Below are 21,114 nucleotides of genomic sequence, written 5' to 3' on the forward strand. Positions count from 1 at the left end.
ATTAGCCAAAGTCTGAAAGAGTTAATTGAAGAATCGCTGAACTGAGATGACCGTGCCCTTCAGGTATACACAGCCAAGAAAGCAAGCAGATGGTTGTAAATAATAATAATAATAAATGTTGGTAGTTGTTAAGCACTTACTATGTGCCAAGCACTGTTCTAAGCACTGGGGTAGATACAAGTTAATCATGTTGTCCCACGTAGGACTCACAGTCTTCATCCCCATTTTACAGATGAGGCACAGAGAAGTGACTTGCCCAAGGTCACACAGCTGACTAGTGGCGGAGCAGGGATTAGAACCCGTCACCTCTTGACTCCCAAGCCCGGGCTCTTTCCACTGAGCCACACCGCTTCTCTGGCTGGTCAGCTAGGTGTTCTAGACTGGCGGCGGTACAGTGACGGATCAGCTTACGTCAGGGATGTCTGTATCGGCAAAATGGATCTAAAAGTGTCATGGAATTCTGTTATCTCGGGAGTGCGCTGACTAATGATTGAGTGTTATACCAGGAAGTAGGACATTGAAACAAAAATAGCAGTGTGCATGGCATAGTGGATAGAGCATGGGCCTGGGAGTCAGGAGGGCATGGGTTCTAATCCTGCTCTGTCACTTGTCTGCTGGGTGACCTCGGGCAAGCCACTTCACTTCTCTGGGCCTCAGTTTCCTCATCTGTAAAATGAGGACGGAGACTGTGAGCCCCACTTGGGACGGAGACTGTGTCCAACCTGATTTGCTTGTATCCACCCCAGCCTTAGTACAGTGCCCGGCACATAGTAACTACTTAACACATACCAGTATTAATATCAATAATAAGAATATCAATGTGTTCTTTGGGAGACTGGCAGATAGTGAATGGCGGGAATTAGGTGTTAGGATCCAGACCAAACTTGAGCTCTACGAAGCTGTAAGCCTGTTTTCGGCCTCGTCTGTGACTGTGAGACCTGAATTCTCCACATACGTCTCCTTCCTGATTCTCCGAGCAGTTCCATCAGTGCTACTTAGGGGCCGTACTGAGCGTCACATGAGAAGCAAGGTCCCAAACAGTGACGTCCTTGGACAAAATCAGCAGCGTGGCTCAGTAGAGAGAGCCCGGGCCTGCAGTCAAAGGATCTGGGTGCTAATTCTGGCTCAGTCACTTGTCTGCTCTGTGACCTTGGGCAAGTCTCTCACCTTCTCTGGACCTCAGTGACCTCTGTAAAATGGGGGTCAAGCACACATATAGACTGTGTCCAATCTGATTAGCTTGTATCTACTTCAGCCCTTAGAACAGTGCTAGAGAGAGAGAAAGGGAGAGAGAGTGTGTTGGGTGGGGCAGGGGTAGAAGAAATGGAGGTAGGAAGTGTAGACAACTCATTTGTGGAGTTTGGAGAGGGAGATGGGGCGATAAATGGGTGCTGTTGGGTTAAGGGAGGGTTTTTTAGGATGGGGATACGTGGGCGTATTTGAAAGCAGTGGGGAAGGAAGCACTGGGAAGTGAGCAGTTGAAGATGGTGGTCAGGGAGAGAAAAAAGGAGGGGCCAGTCGCTTTGAGGTGAGAAGGGATGGAGTCGGAAACATAGGCCGCGGAAGTAGAATCTGAAAGAAGGCAGGAGAGGTCCTCTCGAGTTACTGCGGGGAAGGATGGAACTGTTGAAGATGGGTTTGGAGAAAGAAGGGACTGTAGGGAGTGGGAAGATTGTAGGGAGGTCATGCCTGATGGCTTTTCATTTGATGGATGAAGACTGGGGTAAGAGGTGGGGGAGGAATGGCATTGGAGGTGGGAGTTGTTTATCTGAACCAGCTGTTACAGAGAGTGACCATGGGAGTCCGAGTGGAGAAATATTGTTTCCGGGTGGATGAGAGGGCAGAATAAAACAGTCGAGGATGAGGTTTAGACGGATGTGGTCGGTCCGGTGCCCTTTGCAGATGAGGGAACTGAGGCACAGAGAATTGAAGGGACTTGTCCAAGGAGGACCTGGCTTCTAATTCTGCCTCTTCCACTTGTCCACTCGATGACCTTGGACAAGTCACTTACCGTCTCTGGGCGTCAGTTAGCCCTTCTCTAAAATGGGGATTTAAACTGTGACTCCTATGTGGGACAGGGACTGGGTGCAACTTGATATTTCTCGTGTCTACCCCAGAGCGTAGTACAGTGCCTGACCCGCATAGTAAGCGCTTAACAAACACCATTAAAAGTGTCGGGATTGAGGCGTGCCCATCGTTCTCGATGGGAGACTCCATCGATCTGTTGTCGTATTGTAGCTCTCCCAAGCGCTTAGTACACAGTAAGTGCTCAATAAATACGATCGAATGAATGAATCAACATCACCATCGTCATGATTTGATAGATGACTTTTTAATGTATCAGATGCTGCAAATTATTTTCCTTTTGTTATTTAGATTTTTATGTATATGAGTCACCTAGTTTCCTTAGGTTTCATTGACTTGTCCCAAATCTCTGCAAATGCTGCAGATATTTTTGTTTGTCTCCCCTGTAAACTCTAAGCTCTCTTTGGGTAGGAATGGCACCTCCCACAGCTGTTATATTGTATTCATTCATTCATTCAATCGTATTTATTGAGCGCTTACTGTGTGCAGAGCACTCTACTAAGAGCTTGGAAAGTACAATTCGGCAACAGATAGAGACAGTCGCTACCCAGCAATGGGCTCACAGTCTAGAAGGGGGGAGACAGACAACAAAACAAAGCAAAGCAAACAGACAGGCATCAATATAAATGGAATTATACACACATTAATAAAATAAATAGAATAATATGTACATATATATACCAGTGCTGTGGGGCAGGGAGGGGCGGTAGAGCAGAGGGAGGGAGTCGGGGCGATGGGGAGGGGAGGAGGAGCAGAGAGAAACACAATGTGAGAACAGTGCTCTGCACATAGTAAGCGCTTAACAAATACCAACATTATTATTACAGTGCCTGGCACGTAGTAAGTGCTTAACTAATGCCATAATTATTACTATTATTATTATCATTCTCATAAATACTACAACACATGTCTTAATGTTGCAGAATGCTGGCCTACAAGCAGTTTAGCTGTTGTACAAAGACTGCAGTTGTAGGCAGTGACACGGGTTTACAAATTGTTGTTGAGGCCTTCCCAGCCGAAGTCCCCCTATTCCTCTGCTCCCTCTCCCCATCGCCCCTCCCTCTGCTTTACCCCCCTCCCCGCCCCACAGCACTTGTGTGTTTCTATATATACATATCTATAATTCTACTTATTTAATGATATGCATATATCAATAATTCTATTTATATTGATGCTATTGTTGCTTGTTTACTTGTTTTGATGTCTGTCTCCCCCCTTCTAGACTGTGAGCCTGTTGTGGGCAGGGAGTGTCTGTGTCTGTTGCTGAATTGTTCTTCCCAAGCGCTTAGTATAGTGTTGTCCACACAGTAAGCACTCAATAAATATGATTGAATGAATGAATGAATGATCATCTGCCTGGCTTGGGCCGGGTGGAGATCTTTACTTCCCAGGGCTTTGAACTCACTGATACGAGCTGTCTGTTTTAGCCGGATCTCATCGGTGCCTATTTTCTTGTCTCATTTCAGAGTATGCGTTTGAAATTGATTGCAAATAACACGACGGTGGAACGGAGGTTTAGTTCGTGGATCGGCGGTTCCATCCTGGCTTCTCTGGTTAGTACTGGCATATCGGAGGGAGGGGAAAGTAATAGAAGTGGGCTAATCTGGCCGAAACGACCTCCGTACGCCTTCTGATTTCGCGGGCAGAGGATGTGTCTGTTGTATTGTACTCTCCCAAATGCTTAGTACAGTTATGGTATTTCTCAAGAATCAGTCTAGGATTACATTGGGTAGCGTTCCAAATAGGGTAATCTTGGGACCGGTTATGGAAGAGGATACTCGACAGGACTGAAGAATACACCAAATACCAATGTCACAATTGTTTAGAACTTCACTGGGCTTATTCCAGTGATTTTACACGGAACTGGGGTGGCCCAGTGGAAACAGCACAGGCCTGGGAGTCAGAGGACCTGGGTTCTAATCCCAGCTCCCTAATTATTACTATTGTTATTATCATTCTCATAAATACTACAACACACCTCTTAATGTTGCAGAATGCTGGCCTACAAGCAGTTTAGCTGTTGTACAAGGACTGCAGTTGTAGGCAGTGTCACGGGTATACATGTTGTTGTTGAGGCCTTCCCAGACTAAGCCCCCGTTTTCCTCTGCTCCCCCAATAAATAAATACAAGGGAATGAATGAGAATCACAGTAGATAGACTAATTGAGATTGAGACTTGTTCAGAAATGTCAATTTTCTGTGAAACCTTTTTGAGTGTTTTAGTTCACATGTATATTTTGGGTCAGGAATCTAACCCAGTTTATGTATTGAAAGGGCACGGGCTTGGGAGTCAGAGGTCACGGGTTCGAATGCCCACTCTGCCACTTGTCAGCTGTGTGACTGTGATTCTTGATTCTATTTATTGCTGCTGTTCTTGTCTGTCCGTCTCCCCCGATTAGACTGTAAGCCCGTCAAAGGGCAGGGACCGTCTCTACCTGTTACTGATTTGTACATTCCAAGCGCTTAGAAAGTGCTCTGCACATAGTAAGCGCTCAATAAATACTATTGAATGAAATACTATTGAATGAAAGTCAATTCACTTCTCTGTCCCTCAGTTCCCTCAACTGTAAAATGGGGATGAAGACTGTGAGCCCCGCATGGGACAACCTGATGACCCTGTATCTACCCCGGCGCTTAGAACAGTGCTCTGCACATAGTAAGCGCTTAACAAATACCAACATTATTATTGTACTCTCTCATGTGCTAGTACAGTGCTCACTAGACTGTAACTCACCTCTAGGCTGTAAGCTCAATTTGGGTAGGGAACGTTCTGCTAATTCTGTTGTACTCTCCCAGGTGCTTAGGACAGTGCTTTGCACATAGTAAGCACTCAATAAATACCACTGATTGGTTGATCCGTTCTGCACCTATTAAGCGCTCAATAAGTACCATTACTGATGATGATGTTGAATATCAGTGGAAACTGGGTGGGGCATAGATTTCTTATCTCAGAAAATAAATTCTTACAAGGGACTTGTGTAATTGTAAATATAATTTTAGAATGGATGGATTATCGTGTGTTCACCTTATCAAGTGCACAGATTTAAATTGGTATTCTATTTATTTCTTGTCTCCAGTTGCCATATTGTAAGCCTGACCCTCCACAGGGCTTGGTGTGGTGAATCCCAACTCGAATGACCTCTGGGCATGAATATTCCAAATCTTTTTGGTAATAATAATAATTGTGGCATTTCATTCATTCAATCATATTTATTGAGCGCTTACTGAGTGCTGGACCCTGTCCCGCGTGCTTGGAAAGTACAGTTCGGCAACAGATACTCAAGTGTGTACTGTGTGCCAGGCACTACTAAGTGCAGGGTTAGATACGTGATAGGTCAGTACGGTCCGTGTCTCATACAGAACTCACAGTAAGTGGGAAGGAGAGTGGGTATTAATCTTTATTTTACAGGTGATGAAACTGAAGCACAGAGACGTTGATCAACGTGCCTAAGGTCACAGAGCATCAAAGAGAAACTCCTCACTATTGGCTTTAAAGCAGTCAATAGACCTTGCCCCCTCCCACATCACCTTGGCACTTTCGTATCACACACACGCTTCTCTAATGCTAACCTCACCGTACCTCGATCTCGTCACCGACCTCTCCCCCTTATGTCCTGCCTCTGGCATGGAACACCCTCCCTCCTCTAATCTGACAATGACTCTCCCCCGTCTTCAAAGTCTTATCGAAGGCCCATCTCCTCCAGGAGGCCTTCTCTGACTAAGCCCTCCTTTCCTCTTCTCCCTTCTGCGCCGCTCTGACCTGCTTCCTCTCTTCATCTCCCCTCCCAGACCCACAGCACTTATGTGTGTGTCTGTGATTCATTTATTAATGTCTGTGTCCCCCCTCTAATAATAATAATGATGTTGGCATTTGTTAAGCACTTACTATGTGCAGAGAACTATTCTAAGCGCTGGGGTAGGTACAGGGGAATCAGGTTGTCCCACGTGGGGCTCACAGTTAATCCCCATTTTACAGATGACGTAACTGAGGCACAGAGAAGTTAAGTGACTTGCTCACAGCAGAGCTGGGATATAATAATGATGGCATTTGTTAAGCGCTTACTATATGCAAAGCACTTTTTTAAGCACTGGGGAGATGATCAGGTGATCAGGTTGTCCCATTAGGGCTCACAGCCTTAATCACCATTTTAAAGATGGGGTAACTGAGGCACAGAGAAGTGAAGTGACTTGCCCACGGTCACACAGCTGACAAGCAGCAGAGCTCTGACTCCCAAGCCCATGCTCTTTCCACTGAGCTATGCTGCTTCTCTAATAATAATAATGTTGGTATTTGTTAAGCGCTTACTATGTGCAGAGCACTGTTCTAAGCGCTGGGGTAAACACAGGGGAATCAGGTTGTCCCACGTGGGCCTCACAGTCTTAATCCCCATTTTACAGATGAGGGAACTGAGGCACAGAGAAGTGAAGTGACTTGCCCACAGTCACACAGCTGACAAGTGGCAGAGCTGGGATTTGAACTCATGAGCCCTGACTCCAAAGCCCGTGCTCTTTCTTCTAGGCAGTAAGCTTGTTGTGGGCAGATAATGTATCAGTTTATCGTTATATCGTACGCTCCCAAGGGCTTAGTACAGTGCTCTGCACACGGTAAGCGCTCAATAACTACAACTGACCGACTGACACGGCAGACAAGTGGCAGAGCTGGAATTGGAACCCAGGCCTGTGCTGTTTCCACTGGGCCACCCCAGTTCAGTGTAAAAATCACTGGAATCAGCCCAGTGAAGGGTCTAAACAAATGTGACTTTGGAATTTGGTTTGTTCTTCAGTCCTGTCGCGTATCCTCCTCCATAGCCGGTCCCCAAGATTACCCTCTTTGGAACGCTACCCAGTGTAATCCTAGACTGATTCTTGAGAAATACCATAACCGGATCTCAGCGAATATTCTGACCTTAGTGGTCAAAGTGTCTTCAAGAAGTGTTGGCTTTCTTCCTCAATTGCAGTTGTAAGCGGTTACGAATGTAAGCGTTTAAATGGCTCTACTGACTCATGTTCAGCCATGAATTTATGCCAATATCTTAAATCGATAATAATAATGTTGGTATTTGTTAAGTGCTTACTATGTGCAGAGCACTGTTCTAAGCGCTGGGGTAGATACAGGGTAATCAGGTTGTCCCACGAGGCTCACAGTTAATCCCCGTTTTACAGATGAGGTAACTGAGGCACAGAGAAGCTAAGTGACTTGCCCACAGTCCCACAGCTGACAGGTGGCAGAGCCAGGAGTCGAACCCACGACCTCTGACTCCGAAGCCCAGGCTCTTTCCACTGAGCCACGCTGCTTCCCGATTGATCTTACTGTAAGCCTCACACAACTTCCTCTAGTGAATTAAGCCCTCTATCTGTTGCCGATTTGTACATTCCAAGCGCTGAGTATAGTGCTCTGCACGTAGTAAGCGCTCAGTAAATACTATTGAATGAATTACAGGTTGCTGACGCTTTGCTGTGAGAAGCGTTGCCTTTTGTTGGTTTTGAATCTCAAACGGTCAAGCTTCACCCACTAAACTGTAAGCTCCTTGTGGACAGGGAACACGTCCAATCCTCTACGGTACTCTCCCAAGTGCTTAGCACAGCACGTTAAATACTCAAATACAGTTGATTCAACTCCCTCAATTCTGCCATTGTGGGATTCGGTGGGTAACAGACTGAGTTCACTTTATTCACCCCCCGCCATGATTTTATAGATTTCGCTTTTGTCCCCTTTGAGTCTTTGTCTTTCCAGTACTGGTACACAACAGTACTGAGCTGAGATCACTCTGTCCACATAGAGAAGCTTCTCCGTAAGGATTTTCATAAGATTCAGCGTTCCGTGCTTTTAAATAGATGCGAAAACTATGCTTGTATTGGAGTCTCTGGATTTGAAATATTGGACCGTGACTTCAAGAGCTTTCACGACTTGACGGCCAGTGAAGGGGCCATAATTATTTGAATTTTTCCCTGAGCAAACTTTCCCTCATACATATTCATTCATTCACTCAGTTGTACTTATTGAGCACTTACTGTGTGCAGAAGCAGCGTGGCTCAGTGGAAAGAGCACGGGCTTGGGAGTCAGAGGTCATGGGTTCGAATGCCGGCTCCACCACTTGTCAGCTGTGTGACTCTGGGCAAGTCACAACTTCTCTGTGCCTCAGTTACCTCATCTGTAAAATGGGGATTAAAACTGTGATTCCCACGTGGGACAACCTTATCACCCTGTATCTACCCCAGCACTTAGAACAGTGCTCTGCACAGAGTAAGCGCTTAACGAATACCAGCATTATTATTATAGTTCATTCATTCACTCAGTCGAATTTATTGAGCACTTACTGTGTGCAGAGCACTGTACTGAGTGATTGGGGGAGGATAACAACAAAAACCAGACACATTCGCAGCCCACAATGAGCTTACAGTCTAGAGGAGTGAAGCTCAACTCTCGTTCTGAGTTGTGGCCTTCTTCCAAGCGGAAGGGAGGGCGTGAGCAAGGGATCAGATTAGTTTAAGGGCTAAGTGTGCGTGATGGTGGTGGGGCAGTGGAGAGCCCTTTGTGAGCAAGGATGTACCCTCCCAACTGCTTAGTTCAGTGCTTTACACACAATAAGCGCTCAGACCGTTATTTTTAACTTTTTGCTTGAGGAGGAGTGGAACGGGCAACCAGTGTAGATTTTAGAGGCGGATGATGTCTAGCGAGGGTATTTTGAGTCCCGTGTGCGTTGAGTACTTTACTAAGCGTTTGGGAACTTGTCTGCCTCTCTGGACTGTCAGCTCCTGGTGGGCAGAGAACATTTCTACCCATTCTTCTGTATTGTGCTCCCCCAAGCACTTAGTACTCATTTGCTCATTTGTATATATTTTCATTACCCTATTTATTCTGTTAATGAGGTGTACAGCCCCTTGATTCTATTTATTGCTATTATTTTTTGTCTGTCTCCCCCGGTTCGACTGTAAGCCCGTCAGTGGGCAGGGATTACCTGTTGCCGAATTGTACATTCCAAACTTAGTACAGTGCTCTGCACATAGTAAGCGCTCAGTAAATACTATTGAATGAATGAATGCAGTGCTCTGTAAACTGGATGTTGTTTTTTTCAAAGTCGTTAACCAGGCATACACCAGGCATTGAATTAAGTGGTGGGGTAGATACAAGATAATCAGGTTGGACACGGTCCGTGCCCAACACGGGACTCCCGGTCTTAACCCCCATTATACAGGTGAGATCACTGAGGCCCAGAGAAATTTGGTATCTTGCCCAAGGTCACACAGCAGGCAAGTGGCAGAGCCAGAATTAGAACCCATGCCCTCTACCAAGCAGAGAAGCAGCCTGGCTTAGTGGAAGGAGCACAGGCTTGAGAGTCAGAGGTCCTGAGTTACAATCCCTGCTTTACTACTTGACTGTGTGACCATGGGCAAGTCACTTCACTTCTCTGTGCCTCAGTTACCTCATCTGTAAAAGGGGGATTAAGACTGTGAGCCCCCTTGTGGGACACCTGATAACTTTGTATCTATTCCAGTGCTCAGAACAGTGCTTAGCACGTAGTAAGCGCTTAACAAATACCATCATCATTATTATTACTACCAGGCCTGTGCTCTTTTCATTCCACTGCTTCTCGTGCCCCACGAACACAGTTGAGGTGCAGTGACCATTTTGATTTCTCCTGTACTTCCCCAAGTGCTTAATACAGGTACATTCAAATACCTCGTAAGTAACCTGTGAAGAGTGACCGATGGTTTCGTCGGTAAAACCGTCTTTTCTGTTCCACAGGGTACCTTCCAACAGATGTGGATTTCCAAACAAGAATATGAAGAAGGTGGGAAGCAGTGCGTTGAGAGGAAATGCCCTTGAACTTCCTGAAAAATTGTGGCCTTTCCCCCCGAGCCCTTGTTTCATAGCTTTAGCATACTCAGGAACCAAATGAACTTCTTTTGTAGAATGTTTATACTCTTTTGCATACTTCAATTTCCACTTTTAACACATTTTAAAGGCTTTAAATTGGCCCTGTAACTTAACGAGTTTTTGCCTCCCTTGAAAAGCAACGACTCTTATTACAAACTTTTTATAATTTTGTATAAATATCTATTTTCTCTAAATGCTTTCCAGACTTCCGAGTGGTAGAATTGGTTCTATGAATAGAATTTACCGCCTAATCTTTCCTCAGACTGGCAATGAAAATCATTAAAGATTTCTACCCCCTTGTAAATGTCCTGTGCTGTGTTGATTTTGTTGCTTATTCCTTCTAGGGGGCAAAGAAACCATATCCATCTGTGTGTCTGCCTGAAATCCCATGCAAAAAACAAGTATAAATCAAATAACCTTGTCTTTCTGGGTAGGTAGGGAAGATTTTAAAGTCAGGGTGCAATTAAAATGTACATACAGGCAGATCTAGCTCCGATTCAGATTTTTTTGACCCTGAAATGTGAACATCGATCAAATTTGAATGCTAGTGTTAGGCGTACTCCTTGGATTCCTAGAATGAATGCAAAATGGATTATACTTTTATCCTTTAATATCAAAAAAGCATTTTAGCCACACCAAAGAAGTAGGGCAGGGGTATTAACTCTTGCTGCGTTGTAACTCGGGTGCGTTTTCCAGCTCGGCCTTCAACTTGGCTTTTTTTGCTGCATAAGATGGAAATTTTCTTTCCAGGAGCTTTTCTCTCTTTTCTTCTCTGTTTTTCTTCCGAGCTGCTGCAGCCAGGTGTTTTTCAAGTATTAGTCTAGAATAAAAGAAAAGTCAGCTAGGTTCTGATCACCCATTATCCCTCATTCCTGAATCATTTTTCTAAAGCATGTTCCTAAAATAATTTACAATGAGTCTATGAAGTCACTTTTTTTCAATGAAATGTAATGACTGGCAGTAGGTTTTAAATGAAAATAATCTCCTTTCTCCTGATGGAGATAATGCACAGAAGAGAAGCCATAAAAATCAATAGAGTTTTAAAGTAATAGGAGGGAGGATGGACTCCAGAGTAGGGAGATGGAAGAAGTATGATATTTTGGGGCCTTATAAGACCTAAATTTTTTTTCCACCCAAAAAGAAGTATAGTGAGGTCTCTCCACTGAGGGGCACAAGCAAAACGGAGGCCAAGATTGGAATCAAATCAGTTGATGAGGTAAATGTTTTCTAGGGTACACCTTCCCAGCCAGAGGGAATGTGTCTGTTATGTTGAACTCTTTCAAACACTTAGTACAGTGTTTTGCACCCGGTAAGCACAGAAGCAGCATGGCCTAGTGGCAAGAGCCACAGGCTTGGGAGTCAAAGGTTGTGGGTTCTAATCCCAGTTCCGCCACTCGTCTGCTGTGTGATGCTGGGCAAGTCACATCACTGGGTCTCAGTTACCTCATCTGTAAAATGGAGCTTGAGACGGGGAGCCTCATGTGGACCAACCTGATCACCTTGTACCTACCTCAGCACTTAGAACAGAGCTTGGCACATAGTAAGCGCTTAACAAATACCATCATCATATGACTGAATAAATGAAAGTAAAAGTAGAGCTCTGGTCTGTGTAACTGAATAGCCTCAAAGTGATAACAAGGAAGGATATCAAGTAAGGAAGCATATCAAGTTACGCATTTAGGGCTCCCTGTCCCCACCACCCAAAAAAATCCTACTTTCTTCCTTCAAGTGTAAACTGGATTTCTATTGAAAGGGCCATGCTGGAGTTTCAGGGAAAGAGGCAAATAATAAGAGTTGGATGTGGAGTCATTTTATGGGAACAGGTCTAGAAGAGACAGAAGGAAGGCTGGCTGGGTAAAAAACGAGGAAAGAGGGAAGTTTCCAAAAGTTGTTGGACTCCATGAGACTTTCCAGAGGTGGCCCTCTGGCCAGAGTGTGCAGGTGCCCATCCATTCATTCATTCAATAGTATTTATTGAGCGCTTACTATGTGCAGAGCACTGTACTAAGCGCTTGGGATGAACAAGTCGGCAACAGATAGAGACAGTCCCTGCCATTTGACGGGCTTACAGTCTATTCAGGGGAGACGGACAGACGAGAACAATGGCAATAAATAGAGTCGAGGGGAAGAACATCTCGTAAAAACAATGGCAACTAAATAGAATCGAGGCGATGTACAATTCATTAACAAAATAAATAGGGTAATGGAAATATATACAGTTGAGCGGACGAATACAGTGCCGAGGGGATGGGAAGGGAGAGGGGGAGGAGCAGAGGGAAAAGGGGAAAAAGAGGGTTTAGCTGCGGAGAGGTAAAGGGGGATGGCAGAGGGAGTAGAGGGGGAAGAGGAGCTCAGTCTGGGAACGCCTCTTGGAGGAGGTGAGTTTTAAGTAGGGTTTTGAAGAGGGAAAGAGAATCAGTTTGGCGGAGGTGAGGAGGGAGGGCGTTCCAGGACCGCGGGAGGACGTGACCCAGGGGTCGACGGCGGGATAGGCGAGACCGAGGGACGGTGAGGAGGTGGGCGGCAGAGGAGCGGAGCGTGCGGGGTGGGTGCTAGAAAGAGAGAAGGGAGGAGAGGTAAGAAGGGGCAAGGTGATGGAGAGCCTTGAAGCCTAGAGTGAGGAGTTTTTGTTTGGAGCGGAGGTTGATAGGCAACCACTGGAGGTGTTTAAGAAGGGGAGTGACATGCCCAGATCGTTTCTGCAGGAAGATGAGCCGGGCAGCGGAGTGAAGAATAGACCGGAGCGGGGCGAGAGAGGAGGAAGGGAGGTCAGAGAGAAGGCCGACACAGTAGTCTAGCCGGGATATAACGAGAGGCCGTAACAGCAAGGTAGCCGTCTGGGTGGAGAGGAAAGGGCGGATCTTGGCGATATTGTAGAGGTGAAACCGGCAGGTCTCGGTAACGGATAGGATGTGTGGGGTGAACGAGAGAGACGAGTCAAGGATGACACCGAGATTGCGGGCCTGAGAGACGGGAAGGATGGTCGTGCCATCCACGGTGATAGAGAAGTCTGGGAGAGGACCGGGTTTGGGAGGGAAGATGAGGAGCTCAGTCTTGCTCATGTTGAGTTTTAGGTGGCGGGCCGACATCCAGGTGGAGACGTCCTGGAGGCAGGAGGAGATGCGAGCCAGCAAGCCACTGCTTCTGGCTTCAGGTGACTACCTGAGCGAGCCTCACACCCTGGCCCTGAACCCTCCTCTCCTCCCATGCTCCATCTGCTCTGTGGCAGTGAGTGGCTAAATCCAGAAATACGCCATGGCCAAGCTGCACTCGCAGCCCCTTCTGGCATCCCACACTGAACTTCCCGAGGAGGACGGCTCCACCAGTACATCTTTTAGCATCAAGGATGGCCGCAGAGGATGCCTATTTAGTCGGGCAATCACTGGACTTCACTGTCTCCTATCTTTCAGGTCCCAACATCACATAAAATGGCAGGTTATTCCTAAAAATGTTACTAACGGGGAGGGAATCAGAAGCTGAGTGTTGCTAATCATTTTCACATTTATGAGGACTAGCCAATTTCGAATTACTTACCTTTGAAGGGGCTCTGTGTACGGCATCGCATAAAACCGTTTTCGCTTGTATCTTCTATTCACGTACCAAGGTATTGCCCACTGCTTGAATTTATGCCTGTCAATAAAGCGAATAGGCATCAACCCCAAACGAAACATTTATTTTTATACAAGTGATTCATAGTTGATTAGACTGTAAGCCCGTCAAACGGCAGGGACTGTCTCTATCTGTTGCCGACTTGTTCATTCCAAGCGCTTAGTACAGTGCTGTGCATATAGTAAGCGCTCAATAAATATTATTGAATGAATGAATGGTTTCCTCAGGTCTCAAGGTTCTGCTTAAATGAAATACCTCAGTTGTGTCGCAAACGTTCGGTACAATGGTTAGCTTACATACATTCAAAAAAAAAAATACAAGCATCAATATGTATTCTTGGCCTTTATCAGGTCCAAATATCTGAAAAGCAAATTTGTAGATGCGCAGAAAATAAATAGTTCTGTATTATATGCTTTCACTATGTCTTTGGTAAAATGCTGTTGGGGAATTAGGAGACCCTGTTCTAACTGTATGCCTCTCTGGACAGAAAATGATGTGGTTTTAGTAGGAACAGTCGCATGCATGTTTGCCATATTGGTTAAGGTGCATATCACTGCACCAACCACTGTGAGCAAAATAGGCGTATAAACTTTATCTCTCTCCGCTTTCCCTCTAAACTCCAAGTTTGTCTAATAATAATAATAACAATAATTGTGGCATCTGTTGAGCACAGAGTGTGCCAAGCACCGCCGAGAAGCAGCGTGGCTCAGTGGAAAGAGCCCGGGCTTGGGAGTCAGAGGTCATGAGTTTGAATCCCAGCTCTGCCACTTGTCAGCTGTATGACTGTGGGCAAGGCACTTAACTTCTCTGTGCCTCAGTTCCCTCATCTGTAAAATTGGGATTAACTGTGAGCCTCACGTGGGACAACCTGATTACCCTGTATCTACCCCAGCACTTAGAACAGTCCTCGGCACATAGTAAGCGCTTAACAAATACCAACATTTATTCCGGCTCTGCTGCTTGCCAGCTATGTGGCAAGTCATTTTAACTTCTCTGCCTCAGTTACCTCATCTGTAAAACGGGGATTAAAACTGTGAGCCCCACGTGGGACAACCTGATCACCTTGTTTCTCCCCTCCAGTGCTTAGAACAGTCCTTTGCACACAGTAAGCGCTTAGCAGACACTACCATTATTTATTACTAAGTGCAAGGGTAGCTACGAGATCATCAGGTCCCACGTGGGGCTCACGCTAAGTAGAAGGGAGAACAGATACCAAATCCCCCTTTTAAAGATGAGACAACTGAGGCCAAGAGTTGGTAGGTGACTCGCTTAAGGTCACCCAGCAGGCAAGTGGCAGAGGCAGAATTAGAAGCCAGGTCCTCTGACTCCCAGGCCTGAGCTCTTTCCACTTGGCCATCCTTCCTGTAGACAAGGAACTTGCCTACCAACTTGGCTGTATTGTTTCCGTTCAGCCTTTGTCTTTCCATCCTTGAAGCCTAACCTTTTCAGTCTCTCCTCACAGGGAGGCTTCTCCATCTCCCTGGCCATCCTGGTTGCCTTCTTTGATCTTCCTCTAGCTTAAGTCCTTTCTAAGATGTGGCCAGAACCGCACCCAATATTACCAGTGTGAGTGGAGTGCGCTGTGGCTTTATGTTGCGGTAAAATCATCCGTTGAGCAAACCTAACTATATTAGCAACGTTTTAGATACGTACCAGGCAAAGTGGCACTGTCCAATAGCATTTTTGAAATATTCATTCTATCTGCTACGGAGACAAAATGCATTCTTTCAATACCACTGATCCTTAAATGATCCTACGTACGAGTCTGAAGCTATAGTCCCCCAGCCTCCAGATTGGCCACTGTTAATCCAAATGGGTTCATCCGCAAAACAGGAGCTTTATTTTGTGAAGTGGGCCTGCGGTCCACTGAAATATGGCCTGCATACCAAATAACCTGTCCAAGTATATTTCTCCTCCAGGCACCCGGTCGTGGATATTCTTGTCCAGTTTGCAAAAGTCTCAGAGCACGGTCTCTTTCTTGAACAACTGTATCTATTGCATCCATAGACTCTATCACCTGAGGAGAGAAATGGGGCAGCCATTTTAGAAGTCTTCCAGGGGAAATTTTAAAATAATAATAATAATATTGGTATTTGTTAAGCGCTTATTATGTGCAGAGCACTGTTCTAAGCACTGGGGTAGATACAGGGTAATCGGGTTGTCCCACGTGAGGTTCACAGTCTGAATCCCTGTTTTACAGATGAGGTAACTGAGGTACAGAAAAGTGAAGTGACTTGCCCATAGTCACACAGCTGCCAAGTGGCAGAGCTGGGATTCTAACCCATGATCCCTGACTCCCAAGCCCGGGCTCTTTCCACAAAAGAGACTTGATTGAATAGGTTTTTTTAAAAATGGTATTTGTTAAGTGGATACTATGTTTCCAATGCTGTTCTAAGCACTGGGGTACAGACAAAACAGTAGATCGAACACAGTCCCCATCCCACGAGGGGCTTGCGTTCTTAAATAGAAGGAAGGAGAGGTATTTAAGGTTTCTAAGGCATTGTCGTCAGATACCCGTAACCTAAGCAAGGTGATTTACCCGGGATTTATCTGACTGTTGTACAGGTCTACTTTCAGATTCACTTTTGTGTTTCAGATAGGTACCTGGCAAGGCAGCATGTCCGTGAACATTTCTGAAATATTCACTCTATCTACTACATATAGACGAAATGCATTCCTCCAATACCACTGACCCTTAAATGATCCTCCATACAGAAAAAAGCAACTGCAATTAGCCCGAAATTACAGAGCTTGCTTGGGGCAGGATCATCATTAAAATTCAAGATTTCTGACTCAAATCTCTGCTTAGTCTACTGAGCCATAAAATACATCCCAGCAGCGCCAACGGAGGTGAGCACTGAATTATCAAAAGCGGAGGCAAAAAGGGAGATGAAAGGGGCATATTCAAATAGCCTTTTGGGGGAGAGAGCCATACTTAAAAGGCCTGCCAAAGAAATAAAAAATCTCAGTGAAGCAGGCTGGAGGAGCAACTGTCAATCAATCCTATCTATTGAGCGCTTACTGTTTGCAAAGCACTGTATTAAGCGCTTGGGAGAGCACCATCTAGCAGAGTTGGTAGACACTTTCCCTGCCCACAATGAGCTTACAGTCTAGAGGGAGGAAACAGAAATTAGCACACATAAGTAAATGACAGATATGTACATCAGCGCTGGGGGGCTGAGGGAGGGGTGATTAAAGGGAACAAATTCTAGTGCAAAGTTGATGCAGAAGGGAGTGGGAGAAGAGGCTAACCGATAATCTGCTTTTTTAAATTCTAAATTCAATACTCATTTCACAAACGTTTTACCTTTTCCAATCTTTCCGGGCTTGGCATTGGTAATACCTGCCGTTTGGCCTCCTGCTCTAAAGTCAGAAGCATATTTCTTTCTTTCAAAAGAACGTACCTGCAGGAAGAAAAAGAAATATGCAACTCCGTAAGAACGCTGTAGTGTGACCCCTGAAATACTGACCCAGCATTTTCAACCAGCGTGTAACCACTTGGCAATTTTTCTTTTCTTGCAAATAACTGGTGAACTGTGAAAACTGCAGTCATCCACTCCCTGGCACTAATGAAAATGCCAAAATAATCTGACATTTACTGCAGGCGTGCACAAGTGATTATGGAGGAGTAAAGAAAAGAAAGTGATTTTTACTACTAATGCCTGAGGGGGAGGGGAATTTCTGAACCAATTTACATGGGGCTGCACAGTGGAAAAAGCTGAAAAATACCACCTTAAATCCTAAAATACAATCCAAAGGTTAGTCTGGTTGATGGTATTTACTGAGCACTTACTATGCGCAGAGCACTGTACTAAACACTTGGGAGAGTCTAATACAACAGAATTAACCCATAATGAGCTTAGAGTCTAGACATTAGTCTTTCATTCATCCACTGCCCCCCTTCTAACATTCAAATATATTCACAGGGTTCCAAGGCTCGGGGCTGCAGATGCATCTTTCATCAATGACAGTTTTGAAGTCACCTTACTCATATTATATATTTGTATTCAACAACATAATTGGATGACACACTTGGGATATTACAGCTCTCACCCCCATCTTTAAGAGCTAGGCCCAAGGTTTCGACCTAGACAATTAAGTTGTAAAGTGAAATAGTTGGGATCTATTACATTATGTATCTGAGGTATGAAATACTTACCAAAGTTTATGTAAGTCTTCATTACTCTTTGTTCTTATTTGTTCACAGGTCCATGCAGCCCCTAGTGAAAGTTATAAATTTATAATAAGCATACACTTTCCCTTGATAATATTTTTAAACGCTGTCTCCCATTTACAGAAAACTTACTCTGTGAGAGTAGGGACAGGGTAAGCATAAATAAAAGAAATCCACAAATACTCATTAAGCCTCATTCCAGTCCAGAGTTCCAAACTTCTCTGCCGTGCTCAATAAACACCGATTGATTTCTTCTATAGTTGCTTGGTAGCAAAACTGATCACTTTACATTTCACTTTTTGTACAACCACCCCTGTTCACCTAATGGTACAGGCCTGAAAGGCAGTTACGCCCAGGGCTATCGAGATGCCAAAGTCAGGATCCTGGAAATCTAACCCTAAAAATATAATCAAGAATTGGTAATTTTTGACTAGATCTATACAAAAGCCTCAAAAATAATCAATCAAATTAAAACAAAAACACCTCACCCGATTTGACTGTTTCTGCTCCCCAGTTCTTTGGGTCATCAAAAAATTCCTCAAGACCTTTCATTGATGAAGAAACATGAAGAAATCTACAATGGTGAACTGGTGCGACTTGTGATGTACTCTTGTAAAACTGACCGAGGGCAAACCTACAGGTGCAAATAATAAATGCAAAGTCACGGTATGCAACATTAAAAACAAATGATGGTAATCATTTCCTTATTTCTGGGATGAAAAACATAGTATTTTGAGTTTCCCCATTTAAAGTTGGTTCTTAAAACAATATAGTATTTGTTTTAAAGGACAGTGAACCTGGTTGCTAAATGGGAAAGGCATAAGTACTGCATATTAAAGCAATGGAAAATGAACTCCTTGTCTAAGTAAAATATTCATCTTAAAACTGCCAACTCTTTGCGAGCAGAGCAGTGTGGCCTAATAGGAAGAGCATGGCCACTTGTCAGAGGACCTGGGTTCTAATCTTTCACCTGTCTGTGTGACCTTGGGCAAATCACAACTTCTCTGTGCCTCAGTTACCTCATATGTAAAATGGGGATTCAATACCTGTTTCCTCTCCCACTTAGATTGTGAGTGCTGTGCGACCTGATTATTGCTGTGCGACCTGTCTTTTATCTTCCCCAGCACCTAAAAGAGTGCTTGACACATTGTAAGTGCTTAATAATAATAATGTTGGCATTTGTTAAGCACTTACTATGTGCCGAGCACTGTTCTAAGACAGGGTCATCAGGTTGTCCCACGTGAGGCTCACAGTCTCCATCCCCATTTTACAGATGAGGTCACTGAGGCACCGAGAAGCGAAGTGACTTACCCAAAGTCACACAGCTGACAGGTGGCGGAGCCGGGATTAGAACCCATGACCTTGACTCCTAAACCCGTGCTCTTTCCACTGAGCCTCGCTGCTCTCTAAAATACAAACACCACAATTACTGTTATTATTTGCACTCCCAAGATGCCAGCTGCAGTACGCTGGCCCCATTAATAATAATGCTGGTATTTGTTAAGCGCTTACTATGTGCCGAGCACTGTTCTAAGCGCTGGGGTAGACACAGGGGGATCAGGTTGTCCCACGTGGGGCTCACAGTCTTAATCCCCATTTTACAGAAGAGGTAACTGAGGCACCGAGAAGTGAAGTGACCTACCAAAGTCACACAGCTGACAAGTGGCCGAGCCGGGATTTGAACCCATGATCTCTGACTCCAAAGCCCGGGCTCTTACCACTGAGCCACGCTGCTTCTCCATCAATACACTAACACAAACACACAGGTCGATTCAAATGCAAACTACTTTAAACTAAACCGAGACTACAAAGAATATCTGAATAAGTGACAGCAGGTTCACTGCCAAGGTTGACATAAAAATAATAACAACAGACTATGAGCCCCACTTACGATGAGGACCAAGTCTAATTCCCACCTGTGTTTTCTCGGTGCTTATTACAGTGCTCTGCACAGAGTTAGCACATATTACTGTTATTTATTGCTATTGTTCTTGTCTATCTCCCCCGATTAGACTGTAAGCCCGTCGTTGGGCAGGGACTATCTCTATCTGTTACCGATTTGTCCATTCCAAGCGCTTAGTACAGTGCTCTGCACATAGTAAGCGCTCAATAAATACTACTGAACGAAGAGCTGGGGCTTGGGAGTCAGAGGTCATGGGTTCTAATCCCGGCTCCGCCACTTCTCAGCTGTGTGACTTTGGGCAAGTCACTTCACTTCTCTGTGCCTCAGTTCCCTCATCTGTAAAATGGGGATTAACTGTGAGCCCCACGTGGGACAAGCTGATGACCCTGGATCTACCCCAGTGCTTCGAACAGTGCTTGGCACATAGTAAGCGCTTAACAAATGCCATCCTTATGATTATTATTGTCAGCTGTGTGACCTTGGGCAGGCCACTTTGCTTCTCTTGGCCTCAGTTCCCTCCTCTGTAAAATGGGGATGAAGCCTAGGAGCCCCACGGGGGGCAATGTGATCACCTGTATCTCCCCCAGCTGCTTAGAACAGTGCTTGGCACATGGTAATAAATGCCACCATTATTATTATTGAGAAGCAGCGTGGCTCAGTGGCACGAGCCCGGGTCTGGGAGTCAGAGGTCATGGGTGCGAATCCCACTCTGCCCCTTGTCAGCTGTGTGACTGTGGGCAAGTCACTTCACTTCTCGGTGCCTCAGTTCCCTCCTCTGTTAAATGGGGATGAAGACTGTGAGCCCCCGTGGGACAATTTGATGCCCCTGTGTCTCCCCCAGCGCTGAGCACAGTGCTCTGCACATAGTAAGAGCTTAACAAACACCAACATTATTATTATTACTTCACTTGTCGGTGCCTCAGTTCCCTCCTCCTGTAAAATGGGGATGAAGACTGTGAGCCCCACGAGGGACCACCTGATGCCCCTGTGTTTACCCCAGCGCTTAGCACAGTGCTCTGCACACAGTAAGCGCTTAACAAATACCAACATTATTCTTCTTCTCTGGGCCTCAGTTCCCTCATCTGTAAAATGGGGATGAAGACAGGGAGCCCCCGGGGGACAATTTGATGCCCCTGTGTCTCCCCCAGCGCTGAGCACAGTGCTCTGCACATAGTAAGCGCTTAACAAACACCAACATCATTATTATTATCATCCCTGCCCAGTGTCGACGGGCTCAGAGGCGAATGACCCCCCTCCGCCAGGCTTCTCCTCCCCCACCCTCCTCAGAGGGGGCATCTCCCGCCCCATGAGAACGTTCAGCGGACGAAAGGAAAGGCAAGGACCGGCCCCCGACGTACCCGAGGCTGCGGGGTTCGACGGGCGGACGACAGAGCGCCAGGCGGCGGCAGAGCCAGGCCGCCATCTTGGCGGTTCTTCCCCGAGGCCGCGCTTCCGGTCTGGGTGG

At 45.6% G+C, this 21,114-nt stretch overlaps 2 protein-coding genes across 2 annotated transcripts in view; one reads left to right on the forward strand and one right to left on the reverse strand.

The window, feature by feature from the left end:
- Positions 1-10,267, forward strand: part of ACTL6A (actin like 6A) — a 36,244-nt gene extending 25,977 nt beyond the window's left edge. The window contains exons 13-14 of the mRNA XM_029059750.1: positions 3,552-3,638; positions 9,832-10,267. Coding sequence (XP_028915583.1) covers positions 3,552-3,638; positions 9,832-9,912 — 168 coding nt within the window. The 3' untranslated portion in view covers positions 9,913-10,267. The remainder of the gene's footprint in view (positions 1-3,551; positions 3,639-9,831) is intronic.
- A 288-nt stretch (positions 10,268-10,555) lies between these two features.
- Positions 10,556-21,110, reverse strand: MRPL47 (mitochondrial ribosomal protein L47). Its single transcript, XM_029059764.1, has 7 exons — positions 21,008-21,110; positions 18,235-18,380; positions 17,732-17,792; positions 16,880-16,976; positions 15,459-15,589; positions 13,498-13,593; positions 10,556-10,783 (listed from the first exon to the last, which is right to left on the reverse strand). The coding sequence occupies exons 1-7, from the start codon at positions 21,070-21,072 to the stop codon at positions 10,621-10,623; spliced, it is 759 nt and encodes a 252-aa protein (XP_028915597.1). The 5' UTR covers positions 21,073-21,110; the 3' UTR covers positions 10,556-10,620.
- Between the last annotated feature and the right edge of the window lie 4 nt (positions 21,111-21,114).

This window comes from Ornithorhynchus anatinus, chromosome 1, assembly GCF_004115215.2.
Source record: "Ornithorhynchus anatinus isolate Pmale09 chromosome 1, mOrnAna1.pri.v4, whole genome shotgun sequence".
Lineage (NCBI taxonomy): Eukaryota > Metazoa > Chordata > Mammalia > Monotremata > Ornithorhynchidae > Ornithorhynchus > Ornithorhynchus anatinus.